The sequence below is a fragment of the Grus americana genome, chromosome 31 (assembly GCF_028858705.1).
Source record: "Grus americana isolate bGruAme1 chromosome 31, bGruAme1.mat, whole genome shotgun sequence".
NCBI lineage: Eukaryota > Metazoa > Chordata > Aves > Gruiformes > Gruidae > Grus > Grus americana.
The window spans coordinates 585,926-607,766 of NC_072882.1; the positions used below are offsets into that span (position 1 = coordinate 585,926).

At 70.1% G+C, this 21,841-nt stretch overlaps 4 protein-coding genes across 6 annotated transcripts; 1 reads left to right on the top strand and 3 right to left on the bottom strand.

Moving 5' to 3' along the window:
• Positions 1–573: 573 nt before the first annotated feature.
• Positions 574–5,053, bottom strand: SUOX (sulfite oxidase). The gene is made up of 5 exons (XM_054807112.1): positions 3,494–5,053; positions 2,972–3,102; positions 2,727–2,769; positions 2,490–2,637; positions 574–2,113 (listed from the first exon to the last, which is right to left on the bottom strand). Exons 1-5 carry the CDS (start codon positions 3,502–3,504, stop codon positions 683–685), a joined length of 1,764 nt encoding a protein of 587 aa, XP_054663087.1. The 5' UTR covers positions 3,505–5,053; the 3' UTR covers positions 574–682.
• On the bottom strand, positions 3,524–12,739 carry RAB5B (RAB5B, member RAS oncogene family). Of its 3 annotated transcripts, XR_008574428.1 has the most exons (7): positions 7,753–8,100; positions 7,212–7,492; positions 6,554–6,705; positions 6,212–6,334; positions 6,008–6,101; positions 4,984–5,599; positions 3,524–3,562 (listed from the first exon to the last, which is right to left on the bottom strand). XR_008574428.1 is itself a non-coding variant. In XM_054807181.1 (6 exons), the coding sequence occupies exons 2-6, from the start codon at positions 7,372–7,374 to the stop codon at positions 5,484–5,486; spliced, it is 648 nt and encodes a 215-aa protein (XP_054663156.1). In that variant the 5' UTR covers positions 7,375–7,492; positions 12,615–12,739; the 3' UTR covers positions 3,524–5,483. The 3 variants fall into 3 exon arrangements, 2 of the variants coding, with proteins under 2 accessions (XP_054663156.1, XP_054663155.1); XM_054807181.1 differs by lacking the exon at positions 7,753–8,100 and adding an exon at positions 12,615–12,739 and having other exon boundaries at positions 3,524–5,599; XM_054807180.1 differs by having other exon boundaries at positions 3,524–5,599.
• A 1,088-nt stretch (positions 12,740–13,827) lies between these two features.
• On the bottom strand, positions 13,828–16,248 carry CDK2 (cyclin dependent kinase 2). The gene is made up of 7 exons (XM_054807166.1): positions 16,106–16,248; positions 15,953–16,030; positions 15,600–15,720; positions 15,346–15,516; positions 15,145–15,246; positions 14,537–14,740; positions 13,828–14,454 (listed from the first exon to the last, which is right to left on the bottom strand). Exons 1-7 carry the CDS (start codon positions 16,219–16,221, stop codon positions 14,350–14,352), a joined length of 897 nt encoding a protein of 298 aa, XP_054663141.1. The 5' UTR covers positions 16,222–16,248; the 3' UTR covers positions 13,828–14,349.
• Positions 16,249–17,490: 1,242 nt separating this feature from the next.
• PMEL (premelanosome protein) lies at positions 17,491–21,743 on the top strand. The gene is made up of 13 exons (XM_054807104.1): positions 17,491–17,597; positions 18,431–18,559; positions 18,640–18,786; positions 18,876–19,016; positions 19,104–19,265; positions 19,349–19,753; positions 19,847–19,975; positions 20,204–20,211; positions 20,272–20,707; positions 20,781–20,874; positions 20,975–21,177; positions 21,256–21,343; positions 21,481–21,743. Exons 1-13 carry the CDS (start codon positions 17,534–17,536, stop codon positions 21,638–21,640), a joined length of 2,166 nt encoding a protein of 721 aa, XP_054663079.1. The 5' UTR covers positions 17,491–17,533; the 3' UTR covers positions 21,641–21,743.
• The last annotated feature ends 98 nt before the right edge of the window (positions 21,744–21,841 follow it).

Genomic DNA, 21,841 nt, shown 5'->3' on the forward strand with positions numbered 1-21,841 from the left:
CAGAGCGCCGAGGGCATCGATGGACCCAGGGTGTGAGGGGCTTATGAGGGGGCGGTAATCGATAGCCGATAGCAAGTAATCGATAACCGATAATCGATAACCGATACGGCGGGGAGAGGCTCACGGGCAGGAGCGGCGACTCACCGAGAGGCACCGGGACCCCCCCCAGAGGCGGCCATCGATACAGGGGGGCCCGGTAACTGGGGGGTGGGGGGGTCCCCTCGGGGCAGGGGGGCCCAGGGCTTGGGGGCCCGCAGGGCAGGGAGAGAAGTGGGGGGGGGGGGGGGCGTCCCCCATAGGGAGGCCGGGGGGTCCCGGGGGGTCCCGGGGGCTGCAGGGCCATGGCAGGAATCCGCAGGTTGGGGGTTATGGGGGGGCAGGGGGGTCCCACAGGGGCAGGGGGGTCCCTGGGGTCAGAGGGGGCCCGCGGCGGGGGGGGCCCGGGGGGAAGGGCCCGGGGAGGGGGGGGGAGGCTGGGGGGGTCCCCGGGGTGAACCCCCACCCTGTCGTGTGTGTGTCGTCCCCCCCCCCGTCCCGCTGTCCCCGTGCTGCCCCAGGAAACCACCAAGTCCATAAAACTGCGCAATCTTTATGGAGCCACTTTCACACGTCGGGGGCTGTAAAAAGCGGCGACCTTTGAGCTGCCGCGGCCGCGGGCGAGCGGGGAAAGCCGCCGGGACGGTCAGCGGCTGACGGTGACGCGGACGCGGTGCCAGGCGTTGCTGAGGACCCCGCGCAGGTTCCAGATGGGCGCCACGGTGTCGGGCTGCACGTTGTAGCTGCCGTCCACCGCCTTGCAGACGATCTCCAGCTCGGCGCCCGCCGCCACCGGCGCCTGCAGCTCCCACAGCGCCCAGGCCCAGGCACGTCCCGGCACCGACCGCTCGCCCGCCAGCCGCGCCACGCGCCAGGTCCGGCCGCCGTCCAGAGAGACGTCCACCCGCACCACCTCCCGGCCGCCCCCGCTCCAGGCGTAGCCCTTCACCGTCAGCTCCCCCGCCGGCACCGCTTCCCCGGGGCGCGGGTGGGTGATGGCCGACTGCACCGGCAGCTCCTGGATGGCGGGCGCCGTCGAGTAATCCACTGTGTCCCAGTCCACGCAGGGCGAGAAGCCCTTGTAGTCGTTCCGCTGCCAGTGGCTGGGGCTCTCGGCCGGGCTGACGGCCACACGCTGCAGCCACTTGACGCTGCGGGCGCCCACCACGCCGGGCACTACCACGCGCAGGGGGAAGCCGTGGTCGCGGGGCAGCTCCTCGCCGTTCATCTCGTAGGCCAGCAGCACGTCGGCGGCCGGGCTGACGGCGCGGCCATAGGGGATGGAAGCGCCGTAAGGGGCCCCCCCGGCGTCGGTGTCCAGCCCCTCGAAGCAGACGTGCCACTCGCCCTCCCGCTCCTCCTCGAAGCCGGCGTGCAGCAGGACGTCGCGCAGCCGCACGCCGCCCCAGCGGGCCGTGCTGATGGCCCCGATGTCCCACGCCAGCCCCTTGACGGGGCGGACGCGGCTCATCTCGGCCCGGCGGTTGCCGGCGCACTGCAGTGTGGCCGTCACCTCGTGCTTGGGGAAGCGGCTGCGCAGTTCGGTCAGCGACAGCGAGAGCGCCCGGCCCCCCGGCCCCTCCACCCGCAGCTGGTAGGAGCCAGGGTCCACCGCCGGCACCGGCAGGTGGTTGCGGGTGAAGAAGAGCTCGTTGGGCGTCAGGAAGCGCTCGGCCAGCAGCTCCGCCGGCGGCTCTGCGTTGAACGGCTTCTGGCTGTTGACGCGCAGCCCAGGGTGCCGCGGGGGGTCCCCGGCGAAGGGGTCCTGGGCGGCGTCGGGGGCCAGCGCCGCCTCCTCGGGGCTCAGCTCCCCCACCTTGTACTCCCGCAGCAGCTCCAGGACATGGGGCTGGTTGTGGACGGCGTAGAGGGCCCAGAAGGGCTCCAGGGCCCCGCCGGCCGCCAGCAGCAGCTTGTCGGCCCCCCCGGGGTGCAGCTCCACAAAGTCAGTGACGTCGAAGACCTCGGTGCCGTGGGTCACCCAGACGCGGTCCTGGGGGGAGCGGTGCCGCCCCACCTCCTCCCGTGTGTACAGGGGGTACTGGGGGACGGGGGTGGCCTGGGCCGCCTGGGCGCCCTGGGGGACCCCGACCCCGTCAGCACCCGCTGCTCCCTCCCCGGGGGGCGCCACCTCCCCATCGCCCCCCGCCAGACCCCTGGGGTCTCCCCCCAAAACCGGCACCCCGGTGTGGCTCCCCCGCCCCCCCCAGCCGGACCCCGCCCCCCCATCCCGCAGAAGGGCCGTGGGGGAGGCGGGGGGAGGGGGTGTCCTGGACGATCCGGGCACCCCGGTGCTGCCCCCCGCCCGGGACTCAGCCGCCCCCCCGCCCCAGAGAAGGATCCCGGGGTGCTCACCCCCCTCCCGGAGGATCCGGGCATCCCGGTGCCGCCCCCCCCCCCCCCCCCGGTGCTTCTCCCTCCCCCGGTGCCGCCCCCCCCCCCCCCCCGCTCACCCGCCGCCGCCGCTCTCCGTAGGCCAGGACGGCTCCGAGGCCCAGCAGCGCTGCCAGCACCGGAGCCGCCCCCCGGGGTCTCCCCGCGACCGGGCTGCCTGGGGGGAACCGGGAGCAGCCGCGGCGGGGCAGCGGCAGCGGCGGGAGCCTGCGGGGAGAGCGGAGCTGGGACCGGCCCCGGGGAGGGGACGGACGGACACCGGGGTCCGCGGGGAGCCCCGACGGGGCGGCTCCTACCTGCGCCCGGCGATGGCTCGGAGCAGCAGCATCGCGGCGGCACCTGGGCGGGAAAGAGCGGCTGGGGCGGGCACCGCGCACCGGGCACCGTTACCGGGAACCGGCACCGATGGAATTCCCATCCCCCCACTACCCAGGGGAAACCGGGCACCAAAGACCTGCGTGGGGCATCCCCGCCCGCTCGCTCTTGTGCTCCCCTCCCCCCTCCGACCCCGTCCCGGTCCCGGTTCGTTCCCACCGCGCACCTGCGTTACGGCTCCGGTAGCGAAACCTCCCACCCGTCGCTGCCTCTTTAAGAGAGAGGCGAGGGGCGTGGCCTCGGGGGATCAGCCCTCTGGCCACGCCCCCAGACCGACAACGTGGGCGTGGCTTAACCCTGTTTGAAAAAAAAAAAAAAGGGGGGGGTCCACCAGGGAGCGAGAGGGGACTTAAAGGGGCAACACCGGGGGGATTTAAAGGGGCAACACCGCGGTGGGATTTAAAGGGCCAGCGCTACCACCGCCCCCCCCCCGCCGTTCCCCGTGGGCAGCCGGGGTCGGTCCCGTCCTTCTCCCCGGGCGGGCGGCGGGCAACACCCGGGGGCCACCGCCCAGCTGGCAGCTCCGATAAGCGTTATCGGGGCAGGGCTGGGGCCTCACACCGGCTGTTGGCACCGGGCAGCGATCAATGCAACCCCCCCCCCCCCAAATCCCTCCCTGAGCACACAGAGGTTTTTGGGTTTTTTTTTTTTTCCTTCCTTTTTTGTTGTTTGGTTTGGTTTTACTTACATTAAATACATCGGTAAATCAGCGGTTGAGTTCTGTTACCATGATTGTTATTTAAATGCAATGGAGGAGCTTTCTCAAAGCAAAAAAAAAAAAAAGAAAAAAAAGAAAAAAAGAGTAATAATTATATCAGAGGAGAAGCAGAAGAAAAAGGAAAACAAAATTAAAAAAAAAAAAAAGTGAGGAAAGCTGCAGTGTCCCCATTTGGTCCAGGGTTTTGGCCAGAAGATGTCGGGGAAAGGGGGGGGTCTCGGCAGGGTGAGGGACACCGTGGGAGGGGGGAACGGGGCCACGGTCCCTGCTTAAATACACGTCACCGACGCGGGGGGGGCTCCGTCAGCTGGACCCCAGGCCAAGAGACGACACAACCGGTTGCCCACGTCGTGGCACAAAGCTCTACCGGTACCGGGAAGCCAGACTGGCTCGGGGGGGGAACACAACACTGCCCTGCGGCGGGGGCCGGGGCGGTGGGGAAGGGGTTCATCTGCCTGCGGGCTCTGCCCCCGCGCTGGCGGGCTTCATACGAGACTGCTCCCTCTGCCCCACGGCCCCGGGAGCTCCCCAGAGCCCCCCCCCCCCCCCCCGCAAGTGGGACACCCCCGGGGCAGAGCGGGGTGCTGCTGGCAGGCGTTGGGAGCAGCAGGATCCGGCCCCGGTGCTGGGACACATTGCCCGGGCGGTGCTGCCCTCTGCAGACGTGCTGCTGCTTCGGGGTGTCCCCGCTTTTGGGGTGACCCCTCCTGCTGCAGCGCCCTGACCAGAGGCACCTGCACAGCACCCGGGGGTGCCACCTGCATCCCCCCCGAGAGGGCGGCGGGGGCGTCTCGCTGCCGGGACCGACCGACCGACGGCGCCTGGTAACGCGCCGACCCTCCCGGGCACGGAACCGAGGGCTCCTCCAGCCGAGGGAGCTCCTTGGGGAAAGCAGAAACAAAAACGGGATCAGCACGACCCCTTCTTTCCCCCTCCGCCGCCCCCGAGGGCTTGGACCCGACAGGATCGAGAGAAAAAAAACAACCAACAACCCAAAAAAACCCCCCCAAAACCACCAAGGTGCATCTTAACGGGACATTTCCAGGACTAAAGTGCAAACCAGAGACACCCCCCGCTCGCCGGGGCCAAACCACGGAGCGAGAGGAGAAAGCGGTGGGTTCGTCACCGTGGCCGCTCACGCCCCGCCGGCGTCGGGATCACCGGAGCGACATCGCTGTCGCTCGCGGGATGGCCGCGGTGATAATGTGCGACAGCTCTACGGGCGAAGGTGGAGCGGTGGGGAAGTGATCGGTGCTCGGGGTCCGGCGGTCGCCCCGCTTCTCCCCCCCCCTCCCCCTATAAAAAGTCCCCAGGCACTTCCGATCCTCCAGAAAAAAGGCCACCTAGGAAGAAATTAAGGACACTGCAGCTTTCCTCCCTCCCCCCGACAGCCAAACAGAAGAAACAGGAGGGAGAAAAAAAAAAAAGAAAAAAAAAGAAAAAAGAAATCCATGACAGACCCCCGTGGAAAAATCCCGTGTGTTCTGGAGGTCGCTGGTTCCAGCTGGTTCGCCACAACGTGAACCTCCGAGGCCGATGCTGCCACCTCCTCGGGTCTCTCCCCGCCCCAGCTCTACGGGGAGGGCGGAAGGAGAGACGTTAATGGGAACCCAGATTTACCAAAGCAGAGAGGGGGGCGGGAGGGGGAGGAAGATGGAGGGAGAAAAATCAGAATATTAGGTCGCTATTTGCACCTATAATACAAAGTGAAGAAGAGTTTGTTGGTTTGTTTTTTTTTGGAAGTTAAGTCCCCGGCTGATCTAGTTCCACTGCCATCGGGATGGTGGTAACGGGTGCGGTGGTGGTTTTGAAGCATTAAAAAGTGCAGTTAGAGGGAGCTCTCGGGAGGGTTTTGGTTCAGACGGGTTTCTCGGTGTGCCGTTATGGAGGTGAGGTGTGGTGGACGGGGATGGAGGTTATTATCTTAGCTCTTCCTCTCGCGCTGGCGGAGGCCGCCCCTTTAGTTGCTACAACACTGGCTCTTGTTCTGCTGGCTCTGCTCGTGCAGGTCCACGCCTCTGCTCCGGCCCGCCGCTCCGCTCGTGCTCTGGGGCTCGCTCTTTGGCAGCTTCTTGGCTAGAAGGGGAAGACGGGCGAGATGGCGGCGGGAGCGGGACGGGGGGGGCGGCTCTGCGGCACAGCACCGCCACCGTGGGCTTCGGGGCAGGCCGAGGGAGCCGGTGGGACCCTGCAGCCGTCGTAGCCGCACAGGCAAAGCGCCCGCCGGGCACTTCCCCGGGGAGAAGGAGCGGTTTCCCTTCCAGCTGCTTTCGCCCCGAGCGTTGGCTGCGCGCGCCTCGGTGCTGAGCCCCGGTAGCAGCGCCGCAGCCCGTGGCACAGCCGTCACCGGGCCCCGAGGAGCCGCGCTCACCGGAGGGCAGGACAGGCACCAGCTCTGCTCAGCCTCCCCTAAAGCTCGGGGTGGGGGGAAGCTGCAGACCCCCTTACCCCCCCCCTCGCCCCCCACCCCTCCCGGGGCCTCACCGATGGCCAGGAAGAGGTCGTTCACATTCATCGCTGTCTTGGCCGACGTCTCCATGAACAATAGGCTGTTGTCATCTGCGTAGGCCTGCGCCTCCTGGAAGAGACGCGAGCAGCTGGGTGAGGGACCGGGGACGGAAGCCGCGGCACACCCCCTACGGCAGCGCCGGGCCGGGGCAGGGCAGGGGAGCTCACGACGACGCTTACTTCGTATTCCACCATGCGTTTGCTGGCCAGGTCGGCCTTGTTGCCCGCGAGGGCGATGACGATGCTGGGGCTGGCTTGTCTCTGCAGCTCCTTCACCCATGTCTTCGCCCGCGCAAACGTTTCCTAGGAGCAGAGGCGGGAACTCGAGGCGCGTCCCATGGCTGTGCTGCAAGGCGGGCGTCTTGGAGGGACCCCCCTGCGGCACGAGCTGCCCCCCTGCGAGGAAACGGCCCCTCGGGAGACCCCCCCACAACCACGAGCACCCCCCGAGCCTTCGCTCCCGGGCGGTTTAACCGAGGTGCCTCGCGCCTGGCAGCCGAGGAGCGCGGAGGGGGCCCCTACCTGGTTGGTGATATCATAGACCACGATGGCGGCCTGGGCCCCCCGGTAGTACATCGGGGCCAGACTGTGGTATCTCTCCTGGCCGGCCGTATCCCAGATCTCAAACTTTACCGTTGTGTCATCCAGGCAGACGGACTGTGTAAGGAACGCCGCTGTCGGGAGGAAAGACGGCGTTAGCATCGCTTTGGTACCCCCACAGGCAGCGGGGAACCCTTCCCGCACCCCCAGTCTGGCACCCCAACACCGCAGCCGGCTCTGGGGCTGCACGGCCCTGCTGGGTGGAGGAGTCCATTAATTGAGCCCATTAGCGGAGCCCATTAGCGGAGCCCGTTAGCCACCTTGAGCCCGGCCACTGCTCAGGCTTGCTGAGGAGAAAAAAAAAAAAAAAATCCCGGCTGCTCTGTGCGAGTGGCGTGCTTATCGGGGGATCGGCAAGGGCTCCCACGCCGAGGGACCGCCGCATCCACCGAGATGTCACCACCCGCCGCCGCGAGACCTCGGGACGAGGCGTGGGGAACGTGGCCACGCACCGCGGCCGCAGGGCAGGGGGCTCAGAGCCTGGCAGGGGCTCGTATTTAACGGGAAGTAAAAGCGGTGCAAGGCGACGGGGCTGCGGGCACCCGAGAGTACCCGCGCCGGGTGCCTCTCGCCAACTCACCGCCGATGGTGCTCTCCTGGTACTCGTGGAACTGGCCCTTGACGAAGCGCAGCACCAGGCTGGATTTCCCCACCGCCGACTCGCCCAGCAGCACCAGTTTGAACTGACAGATTTTACTGGCTTGGGACTGCCCGTTCGGCCTGGCGGCTCCTCGGCTGGTCATGGCCTGGGTGCTGCTGGCGCCGCGCGCCTTGCTAACCGGAGAGCCGGGAAGGCACCGAGGCGTCCGCACGGGGCAGGGGCTGGGTGCAGGGTGCTGGCCTTCGATCCGCTCGGCTGTCCTGGAAGGAGGGGAGCACCGTCAGGATGCCGAACGCACGCAGCACAGCGTCCCCACGTTCCCCCGGGACCGTATCACATCCACGGAGACACGCTCCGCCAAGCCTCAGCGGGCAAAACGCTCCTCGCCTCAAGCCGGAGCACGCTGCTCGTTACGGCGTCCTTCCCCGGGGTCTCTGTCCCCTCATGCAGGGTCTCTCCCCGAGCACCCCGCAGCAGCACCCGGCACAGACGCGCGAGGCCACGGCTCCGCTCCCCGAACCTCAATTCCGGAGGGATTTCACGGAGCAGCAAATTGGTCGGTAGGAGCTAATCCAAGAGCCAGGCAGATGGGATCCTCGCGGCCGAGGAGGCTGGGAGTGAGTCAGCAGTCCTCCCAGCCCTCCCGCGGCGAGCGGCCCCCGTGCCGGGACGCACCGCGCCACCGGAGACGAGGAGCCGGGCTAGCGGGGAAGGGGCAGCAGGAGAGCGGCCAGCCGGCAGTGAGCGGCTCCAGGCCGGGATCGCTCTCGTTTATACAGCAGCCGGGGAGATGCCACGACGGCTCCGGCTGCCTCCCCGCCAGCCGGCCGGGAGGAGGGGATCACGCACAGCACCCGGAACGACGCGGCTCCTCGAAACCGAGGGGGTGGGTGCCGGGAGGGGGCACTTGGAGAAGAGACGAGAGCCAGGGAGTCACCAGGCAGCAGCCGGAGTTTCGGCTTCCGTGGTTCACACGCCCAGAGAAAGTGGGAGAAAGCAGGATTTGTGTTTCCTTTAGGACCTAATCTCACTCTCCCTTGTAACGCCTCCAGTCCCAAGGTTGCGGGACCGCAGCAGAGATTTATCCGCACCGGCGGGGCCGGGCAGGCGACAGGATGAGGATTGCAGAGACCAGAACCAACAAGCGGAAAGTTGTTTGTTGCCAGTTCCCCTTCCCCATCTGCCCGAGGATGTAAGCGGGGCTAAAGCCAGACAAGCCCGGCAGGAAACACTCGCTACCCACAGCGCTCGCACGGCACGGATCCAGCCATGCCCGGACCCATCCGGGAGAAGGGGGCTCACCCTCGCCTCCCCCAAGGGGCAGCAAAGCCCCGGGAACACAAACTCATTGGCACGGCACAGGGAACGCTGCTTGGGAAAGGGACGGCTCAGCAACGGCCTCGGCAGCATCCCAAGCACGGCTTGGCACGACCCGCCGGGAAGCGGCCGGCACAGCTGCCCGACACCCGCCGACGATCCAGAAATGCATCGGGAGAACGCACAGAGGACGAGGCCGGGCACGGATGAAGTTCGGGATCACTCCAGCCAAGCGCCGCTCTCATGAGCTTAGAGGCAGGGCTGATGGTTTTACAAGTATTTTAACTATTCTGAGCAGAAATCCCCGTCCCGGCAGCCACGCAGCCCGCGATGAGGCCAGGGCAGAGAGCAGGACCCGCTCCAGCAGTGGCGTGGGGCCGGAGGATCGTTTTGGCTCCAGCCACCCCCGAAGCCAAAAGCACAAGAGGAATCAGCCCCCTGCACCTCCCCAGGACCGACCGCCGCAGAGCCGGTGCTACCCCTGCTCTGCCAGCGAGATCAGCTCCTTGCCCTGAAATACCACCGAGCTCTGAAGGAACCGCTGCTGGAATCCGCTTTGGGAACAGATCCGCCTCGCCCTCTCCAAGTCTGTTCTCCCTTTCCTTCTCGGGCTCAGCCCGGCGCTGCCAGAGCCAGTCCTCGGCTCCAAGCACGTCCTCCAGGCTGGCTCCCTCCTTCCTTGGGGCAACCTCCCTGCCGAAAGCTGCTCCCCCCCCGGGTGCTGTGCCCTGGTGCTATTTCGGCAGCAGCCCGGGCTCCTCGCGGGTGCGGAGGTTGAGGGCACTCGCACAGACCCTGGCCCCAGCCCCGGGGCAGCAGCTCACCCCGTGGGGACTCAGCACCACCGTTAGATCCACCACCCGCTCGCCGGGGATTTACCACACCAGGTCCCGTCGCCCTGCTCTGCAGCTCCAGCTGGAGCCGCGCGGCAAGCGCCCAGAATAGATCCCGTGCTTATTTATAAGGGAGGAGCTGCCAGGCACCCGCAGCCGTGGGCAAAGGGCTCCAGCTTGGAGGGGACGGTCCCTCCCAGCTGGGACCCCCGACCGCAGGGACCGGCAGCGGGTTCACCGGGTGCCCGGCCTCACGCCGCACCTCTACACCGGCAGCCGTCCGCGGCAAACCCCAAGTCACCTTTTCCAGGAGCCACGTGGCCCGTGGACCCTGGCTGCCTGCGGACGCCTGGCCCCGGCATCGCGTGGGTCTCCTCCTCCTCCAGACAGCGGGGTGGGAGCTGCCCCCTCCGCCCTGCTCGGGTGGGTGCTCCAGGGAAGAGCTCCTGGACCAAGCCATCACTGTCCCACAGAGCCATCGGCTGCCGGGAGCAGCCCGGGGTTTGCTGGGGAAACGGCCCCGAGGCTTCGGCTGCTCCCACCCGAGCGGCTGATGTCTGGGGCTGGACGGCTCCATCCTCACCCCCCCTCGCTCAGCGGGACCCCCCAGCCCTGGCCGGAGCCGATTCTCCTGCCCAGGAGCTGCCTCAGGACACGCACACTGAAAGCACAGCGGCCATGAAATCCCGCCTGCACCACGGCTCCTCCGAAGCGTTAAGGAAGATACAATCACCGAAATTCAGCTTCCCCCGGGCAAACGGGGGCTTCAGAAGCTCCGCAGACCCCCGAGACAACCAGACAGTCACACTAAAACATCGCCACAACAGGTGAAAAGACGACGATACGTCGATCCATAGAAGTCCGCAGCTATTTTTGGCGCGCCTCCGTGTCATCAGCGATTACTGTTAGCTGCCGGTTGAGCGAGATTTACGGTGCGACACGGCAAGCACCAGCAACCACGAGCGGGGCCACAAAACCTGCCGGCTTGAATCCGCTCCTCCCCTGCCGCCGCGGCAGAGGCTTTCCCTGGCCAAGGGCTGCGCCCGCGCCGGGTCAACCGGTGCTCGACGAGGTTCGGGGAGTCCGAGGCCGCCTCGCTCCCTCTCCTCCAAAACACCAAAACGGGATCCCAAACGCTCCCGCAGCCTCCCCATGCCGCTGGGACGCGGCGTTCAGAGGCAGCATCTCGCCCGACCGTCAGCTGCCAGCGCCGCCGGGACCACCAAGCCCCGTGGCTGAGCGTGCCGAGGGCCGCGCCGGCTGAACCGGGAGAAGGGGGCATCCTTCGCAGGGGAGGGTTGCAACAGCCCGTCTGGGCTAACTGCTTTCCTGTTGCCAGCGATACTTTTCCTATGTCCCAATCGCACTCGAGCAACTGTGCGGGGGCTCGGCCCGCCGCCGATTCGCCTAGCCGGTGCCAGGGAAGGGGTCCTGGTTACGGAGGGAGCCCGGCCTTTGCCACGCAGCGGTGCTGGGACACCGGAGCCAGCCCTGCCACAGAAGCTCCGGCTCTTGGAGCAAATTTGAGCCAGAACACACTGCCGAGCATCATATAAAATCATCCCGCGGCTCTTGTCGTTAGGCATCCGGCCTTAACGAAACATTGGGATCTCACGGCTCAGCCAGCTCTGGTCACTCGACGGTGTTGGAGCTCTCCCCTGACCTGCACGGCACGTGAAGCCTGACGGTCACAGCACCCGTACCGGGCCCATCGTGTGGCAAAGCTGGTTCACGGCCCCGGCCGAGGGACGGGCTGCGGCTCCGCTCGGCCACACGCCATCCCCCCACGCTTCACCCAAGATAGCGCCGACACACGCTCAAGGCCACGCCGGCGAAGCTTCCTGTCCTCCCAGGAGGGATCCAGGCTCCGCTCCGGCGCCGAGCTGCCGCTGGCTGCAGGTGCCCGGCACAAACACCGAGTCCCACACGGACTCGAGGGATGCAGCCCGGCCCGACGCTGCTGCGGGAGGTGCCCTTTAGAAGAGGAGCCCTGCGAGCGGCTTCTCAGAGAAGAGAACAGCGTTTATTGATCCGCTCTTCCACGACAGCGCCGGGTCCCTCCATCTTGCACCGATTTGGGCAGTTCCCAACCCGTACCAGCAGGTTCGGCGCCGGCTCGGGTGGCCCTGACCTAGACCCACGTGCCAGGGACGGGGGCTCCTTCCTTGGGGTGGCCAAAGCCGCAGCCCAGGAGCCAAACCCGTGGACCGGTCAGCGCCTCCGGCCTCAGACAGATTTCCTCCGAACCAGGAGAGGCTCAGGAAGCCAAAGCTCCGGGTGAAAGCGTGTGGGAAGCCCCGCTTCTGGGCGAGCCCCCCGCTTCTGAGGGAGCCCCGGCTCCGGTGCAGAAATCAGTGGGAAAACGTGGCCGACGTGCATCCCACCGTACGGAGGGGTGGGAGACGGGCAGCCCCACGCAGAAAACCGGGGCCACTCCCGGCTCACCTGGGCACCTCGTGGAGCCGCACACCCCCACCGGGATGGCTTGGGGGGCCGCTCCACGGGGATCTCCGAGGGGCTCCTGGCCTCCGCGTCCCCCCCTCGCCCCAGCTGCTGCCGGTATCCGATTTTACACGGGCAGACAGGACCACAGACGGTCCGTACCAGCAGCACGAACCCAAACACCGGGGGCCTCCCGGGCACGGGTAGCCCACAGCCCCACATTTACCGCTCCAGCACCTCGCAGGGCACCAGCCCGGTGAGACCGGGGGGGGTGTGGGGGTGACCCGCAGCGGGGACCCCCGGCAGCCCCGTCCTGAGGGGGGGGGGGGCGGCGGCTGCACCAGCTCCCTCTCCGCGGCCCGGGGGAGCCCCCGCCGCGGTGCCCCGACACCCAGGGAGGGACCGCAGACCCCCAACGGGGGAGTGACGGGCAGCGCGGGGCCCCGGGCGGGTTGGGACGGCGAACCCCCCCGGAAGGGATTCGGGCCCCGGGGGCGGGCGAGTCGCGGGGGCTCCCGGCAGCCCCAGCCCGGAGGGGAAACCCCGCCGCCCGGCTGGGGGCACACGGCCCTACCCGCCCCCCCAGCCCTGCCCGCCGCCCCCCGGAGCCCCGCGCCGCCGCCCCCCCCCCCACCCCGGGCCCCCGCGACGCCCCGAGTCCCGCCCAGGCCCCGGCCCCACCACCGGGCCCTGACCCCCGGCCGGCCGGCCGGCCAGCCGCCCTCCCCACACCCCCCCGGAGCCGCCCCCGGCCCGGCCGCCCCCCGCCCCGGCCGCGACCCCCCGGTACCTCAGCGCCCGGCCCAGCCCTCCCGTCGCGGCCCCCGAGCGCACAAACAGCGGCTCAACCAAACCCTCCTGGCGCGGGCGGGATTAAGGGCAGGCTGCGCCAATCGGAGACGCGCAGCGGGGCGGCGGGCACGCCTCTTCCTCTCGACCGAGCCAATGGAAAAGGCGGAGGGAGCATCACCACCCCACCCCGCGTAGGAAAGCCAATCGGCGACGGAGAGCAGGCGGATAGGCAGCGCCTCGAAGCCAATGGAAGCGAGGGGAGCCGTCGACCAACGGTCGGCGGGAACGTCATGAAGGAGGCGGGCCTCGAAGTGACTGATGGGGCATGAGGCCAACGGGTTGTGCCGCAGCACGGGGGGGCGTGGCACAGCAACAAATAAGGTGACCTAAGGGGGAGGACCCCCGCGGCCGCAGAAGCCAATCGGAACGCAGAAGGCTGCTGCATCACCCAATCACAACCAACGCTATGAGTGACGCGGGCGCGCGGCGTTGGGCCACAACCAATCACAGGAAGCGATGCCCACGATTGACAGCCCGCGGGGCAGCGGCTGGGTGTGCGCGGCGGCCGCTGGGAGCCGCGACCTCTGACCTCCCCCCACACACACTTTCGGTGGCGGCTCCCTTTCCCTGAATGCGGCAGCGCCTTCCCCTGGGGGCGGGGCCAGGCCCGGCCCAGCCAATAGCGGCGCTCCAGAGCACAGGCGGGCGTGGCCAACGCAGGGTGTGGCAGAGGGGCGTGGCCTCGAGGCGGTGGGCGGGGCCAAGGCCTGGGGAGCCCCGCGGGGGGGGGGGGCGGGAAGGGGGGGGGTACAGAGCGGGGGGGGTGGGGTGTAACGGGGCCGTACGGAGCCATGCGGGCACCTGCGGGGGGGCAGAGAGCTGCGGCTGCTGGGGGGGGGGGCAGTCCACGCGGGGCGGGGGGGGGGGGGTGTCCGGGCACCACTGAGGACCCCGCGGGAGGTGGGGGCCGGTCACGGACACGTATAGAGGGGACACACACACGTATGGGAGAGGCCCCACGGGTGACAGTGACACCCCCCCACCCCCACGCCCCCCCCCCCCGCGGCGCCACACACAGAGCTGGACGTTGGGTACGAAATTGCAGAAGTTACAAAAATCAGCGAGGAAACCGCGGGGGGGGAGGGGAAGGGGGGGCCCCGAGCCGGGGGGGGGGGGGGGGGGGGGCTTCGAGGGACACGCTCAGCAGGGGACCCCCCCCCCCCCCCCCCCAAACCCCCTTCCCGTGGGGCAGGGGACCCACGCGGGGGGCACAGACCCCCCCCCGGCCAGTGCCGCACTGGGGGATGCTGGTGGTGAGGATGAGGATGGTGGGGATGAAGGTGCTCCCCCCCCAGAGGGGCCGTAAGTGCCGACAGTCCGGGCGAGGGGGGGGGGGTCTCGCCGCGCTGGGGAGCGGAGCAGGATGGGACCCTCCGGCAGGCGTGGGACCTGCTCCCTGTCCCCGGGGGGGCCCAACAGCTGCGGGGGGGGGGCTCTGCCCAGGGCGGGGGGGCAGGAGGGAGGCGTAGGGGGGTCCTGAGCCCCCTGCCACCACGTCCCCAGGGACAGACGTCACCTCTCGCAGCACAGGGACGGGGGGCTCCTTTCGGGAGGAGGCAGCGCCCCCCCCAAACCCTCACTGGGCAGCAGGCAGCTGCCCGTCCCGTCCCGACACCCCCTCCCCGTGAGTGCAGCTGGGGGGGGGGGGGGAGGAAGGGGGGGTGCCCCCCAGCTCAGAGCCGCAGGTGGGGGACAGCCCTGGTGACGTCGCAGAAGAAGGGGTGTCCCAGCGCCGCCTTGGCCGAGATCCGTTTGTTGGGGTCGTAGTGCAGCATTTGCTACGGGAGGAGGGGGGGGGCGGTGAGGGGCGGGGGGTCCCCACTGCCCCCCCCCCCCCCCCTCCCCCAGCCCCTCGCTCACCGCCAGCAGCTTCCGTCCCTCCTCGTCCAACGGCGGCACCACTTTGCCGAAATCTTGCCGGGCCCATTTGGGAAAACTGGGCTTGTAGTCGGGCATGGCGGTGACACCGGGCCAGGCCGCCTCGTCAGGCGTCCCCAGCGTGCGGAAGATGCGGAAGAGCTGGTCGATCTCCGAGTCCCCGGGGAACAGGGCGCGACGGGTGATCTGGGCACCATGGGGGGGAAGGGGGGAGAAACGGGCTCCGTCAGGCCCCCCCCGGGGTGGGGATCACCCGCAGCCCCCACCCTGTGAGCTCTCATGCCGGCCCCTCGTGACCGTCCCCGCGGCCGGAGCCGGGTTCGGTTTCCCCGGGGAGCGCCGGGCACCGCGGTCGGCCGCGTGATGCAGACCCTGGAAGGGGGGGGGGGGCTCACATGACGCCCCCCCCTTCCCCGCACCCACAAAGCCCCTTTATTCCCTCCCAGGGTGCTGCGGCGGGCGTCAGCCCCGGTGATGTCAGGGTTGCATCATCACCGGGACGGGACGGGTGGAACCGTGGGTGCACCCCGACGCGTGGGGACATCAGGGGAGAGGGGGGGTCTCATTGGGGGGGGAGGGGGTGCACCCACCATCTCCGCAAAGATGCAGCCCAAGCTCCAGATGTCGACGGCCGTCGAGTAGTACTTGCAGCCCAGCAGGATCTCGGGGGCCCGGTACCAGAGCGTCACCACCTGCCACGGCCCGGAGAGGGGGGGGACACACACACACGATGGGCACCGCGTACCCCCCCAACCCGCCCCCAGCACCCCATCCCCATCCCCAGCGCCCACCTCATGGGTGTAGGTGCGCACGGGCACCCCGAAGGCGCGGGCCAGGCCGAAATCGGCCAGTTTGATGGCGCCGTCGGCGTTGATGAGCAGGTTCTGGGGCTTGAGGTCGCGGTGCAGGACGCGGTGAGCGTGGCAGAAGGCCAGGCCCTGCAGCAGCTGGAACAGGTAACTCTGCGGGGACGGGGGGACGGGGGCTCAGCGGGGACGGGACCCCCCCGTACCCCCATCGTGCGCCCCCCCCTCCCCAGACGCACCTTGATGAGGGGCAGGGCGATGCCGGTGATGGAGGACGAGTCCATGAACTTCTTCAGGTCCTGGTGCAGGAACTCGAACACCAGGTAGAGCTTGTTCTCCGTGTGGATCACGTCCAGCAGCCTGGGGGAGCGGGCACCGCCTGGGCCGACGCCACGGGGGGGGGGCCCCCACGGACACGGGGGGGGTCCCCATGGCTGCGGGGGGCTCCCACGGCCCTCCCCGCCCCCCGGTGCCACCAGGACGGAGCCAGGGCTGTCACACGGCTGCGGGGCTCCCCCACCGCCCCCATCGCTCGTGGGGGACCCCCGGCCCGTCCTGCCCCCCCCCCCCCCGTGTCCCCCCCCCCACTCACTTGACGATGTTGGGGTGGTTCAGCTCCTTCAGCAGGGAGATCTCCCGGATGGCCGTGCTGGGGACGCCCTCGGTCTCCCTGCGGGGAAGGCGGGTGAGCCCCAGCCCCCCCCGCTCCCCGGTGCCCCCCCCGCTCCCCGGTGCCCGCACTCACGTGTCCAGGCGGATCTTTTTGAGCGCCACCACGTCCCCCGTGAGCTTGTTCCGGGCCTTGTACACGACGCCGTAGGTGCCCTCCCCGATCTTCTCCACCTTCTGGAAGTTCTCCATGGGGGGGGCCCGGGGGGCACCCGGAGAGCGGCCCCGGGGGGGGGGGGTTGGGTGTGCGGGGCGGCCCCGGGGGCGGGTCCCGGGGGAGGGGGGTTTCCCCGGGGAGGGGCTGTCCCCTGGGGGGGGGGGGTGTCCCCGGGGGGGGGGAGGGGGGAGGGTGTCCCCGGGGGGGTCCCTGGGGGGGGGGTCCCGGGCGCGCGCGCGGCGGGTGGAACGATCGCGGCCGCCGCTTCCCCCCGCGCGCAACAATGTTAGGGCGGCCCCGCCCCGCGCCGCTTCCCGCCTTCCGCTGGCCACGCCCCCCGCGCCGTCCCATTGGCCGGGCTCGCGGTGACGCAGCGGGCGGCGCGGGAGATCCCTTAAAGCGACAGGAGCGAGCTGCGGAGACGGGCGGGGGGCGCTGCCGGGGGTCGCTCCCGTACCGGGACCCGGGGCCGCCTCGGGCCGGCTGGGCAGGAGCGTCCGGGCCCAGGTTCCCCGCCGCTCTTCCGGCCGGTCTCTGCCCGGGAGGGGTCTTGGGTCACCGGGCGGGGCCGGAGCCGGCGGGGCTGGGACCGGGCACCGGGCGGGGGGCGGCATCACCGGGGGGGAGGGACGGGGCTTACCGGGTGGGAGCCAGCGTCCCGCACAGGCGGTCCCACGGGCACGGTCCCGCACAAGCAGTCCCACGCACACAGAGCCCCCCCCCCCCCGGCTGCCAGCCGCGCGCACGGGTGGGACCGTCCCGGGTGGGACCTGGAAACACCCCCCAGCAGGAAAGATCGGGGTCCCCCCGCGTCTGTGTGCAGGAGTGGGGTCCCACTGCCCGTGTGCAGGGTCGGGGTTCCCGTGTTTCTGTGAAACCGGGGTCCCCCCGCGTGTGTGGGGGACTGGGGTCCCCCCGTGTCTGCGGGATCGGGGTCCCCCTGCGTGTGCACCCCATCCTGCAGAGCTCGGTGGGTGGTGGGACCAAATCCGTGTCCCTGGGGCCACCAGGACGGTGCTGAGAGCGGGGGGGGGGGGGGCAGCACCCCCATTCCCCTCCCCGAGCTGGGGGCTCTCTGCATCCCCCAAGAAAGACCCCACGAGTCCCCCACCCACCCGTGGCAGAGCCAGAGCGTGTGACCGGGGCCGACCGGGGGCCTCACACTCGTGCGCACACGTGTTCCCACGCAATTCGACTCGGGGGGGGGGGTGGGGGGGAGGCGGGTCCCCCCCTTTTTGGGGTGGGACTATGCAAACCAGAGCCCCTTCATATCCCCCCATCCCTGTCCCCTTCGCCTCTCTGCCCCGGCGGTGCCCGAACGCGGTGGGAGACGAAGACAGTGGGACCATGCGGGTGCACGGGGCGATCGCGGTGTTGGGGACCCTCCTGGTCTTGGCTACGGCTCAACGTCGTAAGTGGGGTTTGGGGTGGGGGGTGTCCCCGGGTGGGTGCTAGACATGAGGGGTCCGGGCAGCACCCAGAGCCCGGTACGAGAGCAGTTGGGATGGTCTTGGCCGGCGAGCCCCCTCACCGGCCGGGACCATCTCCATACCCTGGGGATTACGGGGTCCATCCGTGGGAACAGACCCCCTCCCAAAGCCAAATCACGCAGGGAGCAGGATTAGACCCCGCTAATTCCCTGGGTGGGGGCTGCTTGGAGGCTACGGGGGGTTCATTGTGGGGTTCCCATCCCTCTGAGGGATGTGGGGGGAACCTAGAGCCTTCCAGGAGTGGGGTCCCCATCCCTCTGTGTGGGTGCTGTAACTGGGGGGGGGGATGACACCCCCCCCCATACTACCTGCAAATGGGGGGGACCCCATCCATTGGGAAATGGAGGACCCCCGTCCATCCGAGACGCAGAGGGGACCTGGAAGACCCCTGCGAGTGGGGGGACACGGAGGGGACCCGATGGCCCCCTGCGAGCGGGGGGCTGCGAGGGAGGTGCTCACCCCATCCTGCCCGCGGCTGCCGGCGCCGGCTCAGCTGAGAGTCACATGAAAAGGCTTTGGGCAGCGCCGGGCGCCATGTGATGGGCTTTGCCCCGCACGCGTGGCTTGGCCCGAGCCCGTCACGTGGCCTCCGGGGTCCCCGAGGGTCCCTGCAGTCGGGGGGGGACCCGGCTGGATGCCCCGCAGGGGGTGGCAGCGCATCGCTGGGGGCTTCCCCGGTGGGTCGGGGTGGTTTGCGGCCGCCCCACGCGGGCGCTCCGGGTGCCACGCGCGCCCTCTCGTCCTTCTCCCGCAGGAGCCGGTGGCCGGAGCCGTGGCTGGAGCCAGCCCTGGAGCGGGCGGCCGGTGCCTTTCCGGAGCTGGGACTCGGGGCTGTACCGGCCGTGGCAGGAGGGGACGGCGCGGCAGCGGGACTGCTGGCGAGGTGAGTGCCGGGACGGGCACCGGGGATCGTCGCGCCGTCCCTCGGAGCCGTCCCCGAGCCGCCGTCCCTGTGCCTGCCAGGCGGCGACGTCACCTTCGACATCAGCAACGATGCTCCCACCATGGCGGGCGCCGAGGCCACCTTCTCCATCGCCCTCCGCTTCCCCAGCACGCAGGCGGTGCTGCCCGATGGCCGCGTCGTCTGGAGCCAGAACTGCACCGTCAACGGTCAGCGCCTGCCCGAACTGCCCCCCCCCCCGGCCCCACACCCGCCCAGCCCCCCGCCCCGCACCCTGCTCACCGTCCGCTCCCCACAGGCACCCGCGTCGCCCAGGGTGAGCCCGTCTTCCCGGAGCAGCCGGCCGAGGGCGCGGATGGCGTCTTCCCCGACGGGCAGCCGTTTCCCCCCAGCGCCAGGGGCAAGCGCGGAAAATTCGTCTACGTCTGGTGGACGTGGGGTGAGACCGGCACCGACCCTCGCCGCGGACCCGGGGGGGTCCCCAAGGCGGCGCCTGACCCCCCCCCGCACCCCCCCCGTCCCGCAGGGCGCTACTGGCAGGTGGTGGACGGTGCCGCGTCCCGGCTGACGGTGAGCACGGCGGGGGTGCCCCTGGGCTCCTACACCATGGAGGTGGTCGTCTACCACTACCGCGGCCGCCAGAAGTTCATCCCCATCGGTCGCGCCAGCACCCAGTTCAGCATCACCGGTGGGTGCCGGGGCTGGGGGGGGGCTGGCGGAGGGAGCCCAGGGGTGGGGGGCAGACGAGCTGACCGTGCCCCCCACCCCCAGACCAGGTGCCCTTCGCGGTGGACGTGACGCAGGTGCAGGACGCGGCGGAGGGCGACGGGCGCTTCGTGCGTAACCGCGCCGTGGCTTTCACCGTGCGGCTGCACGACCCCAGCCGCTACCTGCGCGACGCCGACATCTCCTACTCCTGGGACTTCGGGGACCAGAGCGGGACCCTCATCTCCCGCAGCGCCACCGTCACCCACACTTACCTGGAAGCCGGGTCCTTCGCCGCCCGCCTGGTGCTGCAAGCCGCCATCCCCCTCAGCCCCTGCGGCACCTCCGCGGCCCCCGTCGTGGACCCCACCACCGGGGCACCGCCGTCGGCAGGACCCACGGCCACGCAGCCCACCGGCACCACGCCGAGCACCGCCGGGGCACGGAGCACCGCCGGCGCACCCAGCACTGGTAAGGGAGCATGGAGCGGTTCCCCCTGGGTGCCGGGGGGTCCCAGGGTGCCCCCTCCCTGGGGTGGCCCCTCCATCCTCGCTCTGCCCGCAGCACCCGCAGCCTCCAGCTCACCAGTGGAGCCCACGGGGGGATCAGCGGCTGCGCCCTCGGACCCTGCCGTCACCGAGCCCGTCCTCCTGGCGCTCAGCACCGCGGCAGACAGTGCCAGCGGAGCCGCAGGTACCGATCCCGTTGCCGTCTCTGCCACGGTGTCCGTGGACCCCCTGCTCCCCACCTCAGTGGCCCCGGCCGGGGACGCACTGGGCACCTCGGCTGCCGCGGAGGGAACGGTGGCTGCAGGTGGGCGCTTCCCCCGGGACAGGGGGTGATGGGCCACGTCCTGGGGGTCCCCAAGGGCTCGGTCCCCCCTTGCCCTTCCCCAGCCTCTTCCCTGCCTCCTGCTTGCAGATGCGGCAACAGCTGGAGCCACAGCTGGAGCCACAGCGGGAGCCACGGCTGTATCCCTTGCTGCTGCCACAGCTGGAGCCACAGCTGGAGCCCTGGTTGAAGCCACAGCTGGAGCCACAGACGGAGCAACAGTGGGAGCCACAGCTGTATCCCTTGCTGCTGCCACAGCTGGAGCCACAGCTGGAGCCACAGACGGAGCCACAGCTGGAGCCACAGCTGGAGCCACAGACGGAGCCACAGCTGTGTCCCTTGCTGCTGCCACAGCTGGAACCACAGCTGGAGCCCTGGTTGAAGCCACAGCTGGAGCCACAGCTGGAGCAACAGTGGGAGCCACATCTGTATCCCTTCTTGCTGCCACAGCTGGAGCTACAGCCGGAGCCGCAGCCACCCCTGACGGCACCGCCGAGCCGCTGGTGCTGGTGAAGCGCCAGGCACTGGCCGCCGAGTCCACCGGCTGCATCCTGTACCGCTACGGCACCTTCTCCACCCAGCTCGACATCGTCCGTGAGTGCCGGGCAGGGGGCCGGGGGGGGCCGGGGGGGGACCGAGCCCGCTCTGACACCGCGTCCCGTTGCAGAGGGGATCGAGAGCGTGGCCATCGTGCAGGTGGTGCCGGTGGTGGCGGAGGGCGGCGAGAGCAGCGTGGAGCTGACGGTGACGTGCGAGGGGAGGTGAGGGCGGCCGGGGCTCCGGCGCTGGCCCAGGGACTGGGACGGGGACCGTGCGCTGGGGCCAGGGGGGGTCCCGCGGTGGCCTGACCCCTGCCCGCAGCCTGCCCGAGGAGGTGTGCACCGTGGTGGCGGACGCCGAGTGCCAGACAGTGCAGACGCAGACGTGCTCGACCGTGACACCGGCTCCCGGCTGCCAGCTCGTCCTGCGCCAGGACTTCAACCGCTCCGGCCTCTACTGCCTCAACGTCTCCCTGGCCAACGGCAACAGCCTGGCCGTGGCCAGCACCCGCGTCGCCGTCACAGGTGGGAGCGGGGCCGGAGAGGGGGAACGGGGCGGGTGGGGGGAGGTCCTGGGGGGTGCTGAGCTGCCTCTGCCCGCAGGCGCTGCCCCGGCTGCCGGCAGGACCACGCTCTTCATGGGGCTGGTGCTCATCGCCGCCACCCTGGGCACCGCTGCCTACACCTACAGGTCAGGCTGGGCGAGGGGGGGGCACCGTGGGGAGGGGGGGGACACACACGGTGGCGCGAGGGGTCCACCACGACCTGGGGGGCACCACCGCGGCCCCCCCCAGCTCTAACCCCTCTTTCCGTGTCTCTGCCCCACAGGCGTGTGAAGTACAGCCCGCTGCTGGCCGCGGCCCCCCCGGCCCCCCGGCCCCGGGCCTGGCTGCCCCCCAGCTCTGCCCTCCGCCTCCTGCTGCGCCGGGCCTTCGGGGGGGCCCCCAGCGGAGAGAGCAGCCCCCTGCTCCGTGCCAACACCGTCTAGGGCACCCCCCCGTCCCGTCCCGCAACCCCCCTCCCTGGCCCGAGCCCCCAGGAGCTGGGGGGATGCGGGGGGACACACGCCGACACTGACATTAAAGGCTCAGCTCAGCCGGTGCCTCCGCCTGGTTGCGTCTCTTGGGGGGGGGTCTGGGGGTCCGGGGCACCCGCATTCTGCTGGGGGGGGCAGGGGCCGAGCCCGCTG